We start from the raw sequence: 6513 nt of genomic DNA on the forward strand, positions 1-6513 counted from the left end.
AGATTATTATTGTTTTAATGCCTGCTGACTCAAATAGGTTAGAACCTTTATTATTTTTCCTGCTTTGACCTATAAAGCTATGGATTGGGGTTTTTCTCTTGGCAGTGAACAATAGCAAAGTGAAGACGGCATCCAAGCTCTGTTCAGCCCTGACTCTTTCTGGTCTTGTGGAAGTGAAAGAGGTATGTTGGGAGATGACCTTCTTTGCTGGGAATTTAAACCGTGGGTCACTAAAGCCAGTATCTCTTTGTCAAACGATACAAAGAGAATCAGGAGGAAATAACAGCCCTGAAAGTGAGGTGATCAGAGTCACTTACACTAAGAAATAAGTTGAGATGTAGTTTGCATGTGAGATACATGATACCTTAAAGGACAGAACCTCTGGAGTTCATCTCTTGAAGAGATTCAGCTGGGGGTCCCATGTGAGTTGGGGCATATTCCGGTCTCAGTGTTGGTTTGGTGGCGGTGACTGCTGAGGGAGGCAGAGCGGGACACAGATCTCTGAATGGACACGAACCCTAGGCCCACGTGAAAGGCAGCCTCCTAGATCTTCCTCCGATATTTGGTGGGAGGCCGGGGTGGTTTGGAGGGGAAAAATCCCATTTCTGACAATTAAGTAGACATATTTAGATCAAATAGAGGTGTTTCTATCTGTACATTCTTCTCCGATGCTGAAATTTTCTAGTGTGAGAGGTAAGTGTGCTGTGAGTGCTGTCACACCGCTGATCTGCTGCGTGGCCAAGGGCCTTACCTTCTCAATGCCTGCCCGCCCTTATTTTCCTTTTTAGTTTAAGTTTTTTTCATTTTTTATTTTAAAATAAGGGATGCTCACAAAAATTGAATTAATACCGAAGAATATTGACGATAAAGTGACATCCCAGTCCTTGCTCACACTTCCTTTCCCGAAGGAAGCCACCAATACATTTTGTTGTATGGCCGTTGAGACCTTTTGAAATGTATTTACAAGTATACACACACATACACATACACATATTTTTAATGTAAATAAGGTTGTATGTATATATTGTTCAGTCGCTAGCTGTCTGGACATTTGTCCATCTCAGTGTTTGCCCCTCATTCTTATTAATGGTTTGACAATATTCAGTGCTATAGATGGGCTACGATTCATTTCACCGTTCTATAATTGTTAGGCACAGAAGTCGCACCCTCATCTTTTTTTCTATTTTTACTTTCCAAGGAACATAGCATTTCCCTCCCCCTGTGGTTCTCTTCTTCTTAGGATGTGAATTGGTGGTGGGCCTGCTTCCGCTCTATAGGTTTGGATCCTGTTCAACAAGCCCATGTCTGATTCATCTTTATAATCATATCACAACCCGCACAGTGACTCGCCTTATACCTACTAGACGGAAACTTAAACACTTTAAAACTTTCCAAAGGGTAGGCTCAAAGTAAACATGTAGACAAAAGTTACATTTTAGGGTTACAATCAGTGAGCAACTGATGTGAGGCATGAGGTGACATGTGTTATCTCCCACTGCTAAACTGTGTATGATAACAGCCCACCATTCTGTATACCGAACATATAGAAATGAGTATTCGAAGCCGATATAGGTGGGCATAGTAGAACATCATTCGAGGGAGTGTGACCTAATCCCTTTGATGTCTTGAATTCCAGCTACAGCAGGAGTCCTTGAGCCCCGAGGAGATACAGTCTGTCCAAGAACACCTGGGTTACCATAGTGACAGCTTGCTCTCTGTGCAGATCACAGGCAAAAAACCCAACTTTGAAGTGGGCTCGTCTAGTCAACTTAAGCTTTCCATTGCCAAGAAGTCTCCTTTGGGTAAGACTGCACATTCTTCTGTCTGAATGGGCCAGAAGGACATTAGAAATCGAGCCAAACCTGAATGAGGCGATGATAGTTTTAGAGGCTTAGTCCTTCCTTAATTTCTGTCGTTTCCAGATGTACTATTGTCCTAGGCATTTTCAAATCCCAAACTGAAATAATGTGTAGATGTTATTTAATTCAGCCCCTTCTGCACCATAGGACACTGAGGCCTCTGGGTTCTAGAGGCCTGAGTCACATAGTTTAGTTAATGAAGTCTTTCCAGGCCTCAGAATTTTGACATTTATCCTCCAAAGACCCCATGGTGGTGGTAATGGTAGTTAAGAGTGCCCTGCTCCTTTTCCTATGTGTCCTTTACTTCCGTGCCAGTAAAGTCAGCTTTTCTTACTCTGGGGATCCTAAGTAAAAATATTGTAAAAATATTTCTTCTGTTCAGAAAATCCAGTCTGCCCTCTGCCACCAGTCTCACCTTTCCTATCACTTTTTTAATGCCTGAATTGAGAAAAGTGCCCCAGCTGCGAGGTATGCAAAATTTTATGGGTACATTCACACTGCTCTGTTTGACCGTCCAGCCTAAATCTTCAATAAATCCTTTGGAATCCTACCTGACCTTTAGATTCATAATTCCAGGTTGGGTAAGAACAGCTTAGGTGAGCAGTTTGTCCCAAGGAGGGTCTGAGCATGCAGTTGTGGCAGTGATCACCAGGGGGTGCACTTTCCCCTAAGGACCGTTTGAAAACAGGCCACACTGAATCCTGTCTCAGTCTTTCTTGGGTTCTCCTGGCCTTGACAGAGACTCAGGAGGTGGGAGGTTTGTGTTTGCCACCGATTTGTGTTACATTGCCACCATCAGCTCTAGAGCCTTCTCTCTTGTATGTAACAGGTTTATGTGAGGCTAAAGCTTTGCTATTCATGATACTTTTTAACACACTTTCTCATTTAATCTCCACATCACCTGTAAGAGGTGTAAGCAGTACCATTAGCCACATGGTGTTGGGATATAAACCCAGATAAGAAAGAGAAATCAATATGGAATGGAAGTTAAAAGCGTTAGACAGACTTGTATTTGTGGTTTTGTGTAACTGGCCTAAGTATCTAAACTTGTTGTCTCATCTATAAAATTAAGATGACAGATAACCTCAACTAAACTAGATGATGTGTGTAAAATGCTACATATGGTGTCCGGGACAAACCAAGGTCTTAACACATGGTGACTTCTGCTACTATCATAAAGGGATTGGCCCCAGTTCATGCCCTTTATAAGCGGTAGAGCTGGGCCTCAAACCCAGTCTATTGACTCCCAGTCCAGTGTGTTCTCTTCATAGTGTCTCTATAAAAAGTACCTATGTCTGCTTGTGGTTTATTTCCGGCTGCTTTATAGAGCTCTTTTCCTTTTATTGATTGGACTCAGTGAAGCCTGCTGTGGACCCTGCAGCTGCCAAGCTCTGGACCCTCTCAGCCACTGACATGGAGGATGAGAGCATGGTGAGTCGGCACTGTGGTCACTTGGTTGGTTTCTTTTAGGCCCACTTGGGTATGAATGGTCGTAGTTTGGAGTGGCCTTTCTGGATTTGTACGTTTGAAAGGCTCAGCGTCGTGGCTGTGCCTGTCACCAGCATTTTTCAATTAGAAGGAAACTCCACATTTACTTTTAAATTTCTTTTCTCTCATTTCATGTGATAGATTTAAGATTCCTGTGGCATGTGTAAACCTGAAGAGTTTGTCAGCTAACGTATATTCATTGGCTTATTTGGCCAAGTCACTGAACACTCACTGTCTTTAATCAGTGCTGTCTTTCATATAAAGTTCATTTCTATAACCATTGAAATTAAACCAACAAGCAAAATGGATTCTGGTTTGCTTACAAGTTAATTGTCCACACATTTATCACAGAATGATACAAATATCATTATTGTCCTTTTTCTCTGGAATTATATAGAAATAGTCTCTTTTTTACCTGACAGTCTTTTTTATATGTTCAAATAAATATAGCGTTTCTCTCTTTGTTCCTCCTGTCCCCACTGCCCACGTGCACACACATACGTATTCTCTACACACTATGAGCCAGTCCCCAGTCCCCTCACGACGTAATGCATCTTCTGTGCACAGTCTCCTTCCCTCTGGTGTAAACCTGCTACTACTGCCTGTGACCTCCTCAGCTTTTCATTACCGGAAACCATGACCATGTCACTAACAGCTTTGAATATTCTCTAGGATCTCATTGACTCAGATGAGCTGCTGGATCCAGAAGATTTAAAGAAGCCTGATCCAGCTTCCCTGCGGGCTCCTTCATGTGGAGAAGGGAAAAAGAGGAAGGCCTGCAGGAACTGGTAAGTGCCAGCCTAAGTGCCATGCTGCTTCTGGTGGCTTCCGATTCCCAAGGAATCACAATACTCTACTATAATTAAAACATACATTTTATTGTGAAATGCATCATACATACAGAGGAGTATATTAAATAGTTACATTTTAAACAATAATAAAATGAGTACCATATACCGATCGCCCAGGTTAAGAGTCGGAAACATTACTAGCACCGTAGAAGTCACCACTACACGCTTCCTCTTCCCCACAGAGGTTGCCATTCTCCTGAGTTTGTGTTAACCATTCCTGGCTTTTTTCATAGTTTGCCACTTATGTGTGAATCTCCAAATAAGATATTATTTAGTCGTGCAGAACTGAGTAGTAAGCCCAAACCCGACTATGCAAGGAAAGGCCAGTGTTTTGTATCTAGAAGGCTCTCAGAGAAAGATAAGGTCACTGGAGCCTCTGGTCTGGCTTCTTTGAGAATCTGCAAGACTCCCTTCCAGGGAAGCTAACAGGAAGAGTCACGAGTGAGTTCCAGGAAGCCAAGGACATGGCACAGTTAGAACACCCGGCAGGCTGTAGTGTGGTGCAGGGACTGGATGGCCAGTAGAGGGAGGTCAGAGGGAGTGGGCTGCTCTGGATTCTGCACTCAGCTCACTGTAGCCTAAGCTGTCCTTTCAGCCTGTCAAAGCAGGACACTTCCACGGGCGAAGTGAGTATCCTTGGCTGATCATAAGGGTGTGGAGGGGGGAACTGGGTGCTGAGTAGTGGCTGCCCTATGTAAACAGGGCATTTCCCTGCTGGGTCCCCCATTCCCACCACTTGTACCGTCCCCCTAAACAGCCTCACACCTTTATCTCATCCACCTGGCCCCGTAGGCATTCGGGTTAAGACAAACAGGTATAAAGAGAAAAGCCTTATTGCATGTTTTGCCACTGCCAAGGGTTTGGAGTTTCTGGGAGGTGGCGAACCTCACTCATCAGCTCCTGGTTTTCCCCCAGCACTTGTGGCCTTGCCGAAGAACTGGAGAGAGAGAAGTCAAAGGAACAGACGAGCTCCCAACCCAAGTCAGCTTGTGGAAACGTAGGTATTAGGACCATTACCCAATATTCACAAAACTCCCGGGGGCATCGGGCATCATCCTAAACTACACAGAGTAGTTTAGGCTCCAGCTGCAGGAAATTTACTGCCTCAATATTTTACTCCTAGGCGGATACATGAGGACATGTATGTGGGTCGTAATGGGGACTTCAGGCTATCTCCTGAGAGTGGGTTCGCGTGCTCATGCCCAGAGCGGGGGCTCTTGTTTCTTATTTGTGCCCTTTTATTCCTACTTCATAGTGGGTCTGAGGTTCTTCAGCTATTTGGCTGAGTTTGGCTATGATTCGAGCTACTAAGAACATAGAGATATGGCCTCCCAAGGAACTTCTCTAGATCATTATTTTAGATCTTAAAAACTTTTGGTGTTAGGGTCCCAGTTGGACCTGCAAATGCACCTAGCCATTCCCTTCTAGTCACTGTGGCCATATCATGGAATTGGGGATCCCGTTCTTCTGGTCTGTATCTCTGGGATAAGCTGACACTCAGCTTTCAGGTATGATTGTCTCTTCTCTTAACAGTGCTACCTGGGCGATGCTTTCCGCTGCGCCAGCTGCCCCTACCTCGGGATGCCAGCCTTCAAACCTGGGGAGCAGGTGCTCCTGAGCAATAGCAATCTCAGTGATGCCTAGAAGGGACCCTGCGTGGGACACATCTGCTTCTCTGGCTGACTTCTGTCACTCAAGTCCCACTGCTGTGGTTCCTCCCATCTCTGTGCCACTGCTGTGGTTCCTCCCATTGCTCACACCTGTTGGAAATCCATTTGTGGGGAGGGTGCTTAGTAGACAGAGAAGCTGGCTGTGGGATGCAGTGGTGAGTAGCGCTGCTGTGGATCAAAAGACCAGGCATCACGGGGCCCGGTTACCATGAGCGGGGGCGTTTCTCCCCCTAGTGTTAGGGAACCAGGGCGTGTCCTAAAGAGACCCCTCGTGGTGTCAACATGCTGACCATAACCCTCCCGAGCCCAGGCATCCTTAAGGTGAACACTGACAAAGAGGGCCTCTGCCCCTATTCAAAGCTTAGCAATTGTGCCGCTGCGTGTCTTCCACAGTTGGTGGTTTTTCTCCACATGAAGTTCCTGGTGACATGGCCAAGTGTCTCATGACCTCAGGGCATCAGAGGAATCACTCATTGGTTGCTGTGATCATAGCCAGAGTCCCTCTATCCCCCTTCCACCCCCACCCACTCCCGTTTTAATGTATTGCATCTGTGTTCTGTTGTCGTTTCTGTTAATCTACAGTTATTAAACTTGTGTACCTCCACATATCAGTTATGAAGAGGGGACGTGTGTGTGTGTGTGTCT

At 45.1% G+C, this 6513-nt stretch overlaps 1 protein-coding gene across 1 annotated transcript in view; it reads left to right on the forward strand.

Moving 5' to 3' along the window:
- CIAPIN1 (cytokine induced apoptosis inhibitor 1) overlaps window positions 1-6487 on the forward strand; it is a 6640-nt gene extending 153 nt beyond the window's left edge. Inside the window, exons 2-7 of the mRNA XM_011360171.2 lie at window positions 78-182; window positions 1637-1802; window positions 3217-3290; window positions 4020-4135; window positions 5114-5195; window positions 5732-6487. Coding sequence (XP_011358473.1) covers window positions 78-182; window positions 1637-1802; window positions 3217-3290; window positions 4020-4135; window positions 5114-5195; window positions 5732-5842 — 654 coding nt within the window. The 3' untranslated portion in view covers window positions 5843-6487. The remainder of the gene's footprint in view (window positions 1-77; window positions 183-1636; window positions 1803-3216; window positions 3291-4019; window positions 4136-5113; window positions 5196-5731) is intronic.
- Window positions 6488-6513: the final 26 nt, after the last annotated feature.

Source organism: Pteropus vampyrus, unplaced genomic scaffold, assembly GCF_000151845.1.
Source record: "Pteropus vampyrus isolate Shadow unplaced genomic scaffold, Pvam_2.0 Scaffold51, whole genome shotgun sequence".
In the NCBI taxonomy this organism is placed as follows: Eukaryota; Metazoa; Chordata; class Mammalia; order Chiroptera; family Pteropodidae; genus Pteropus; species Pteropus vampyrus.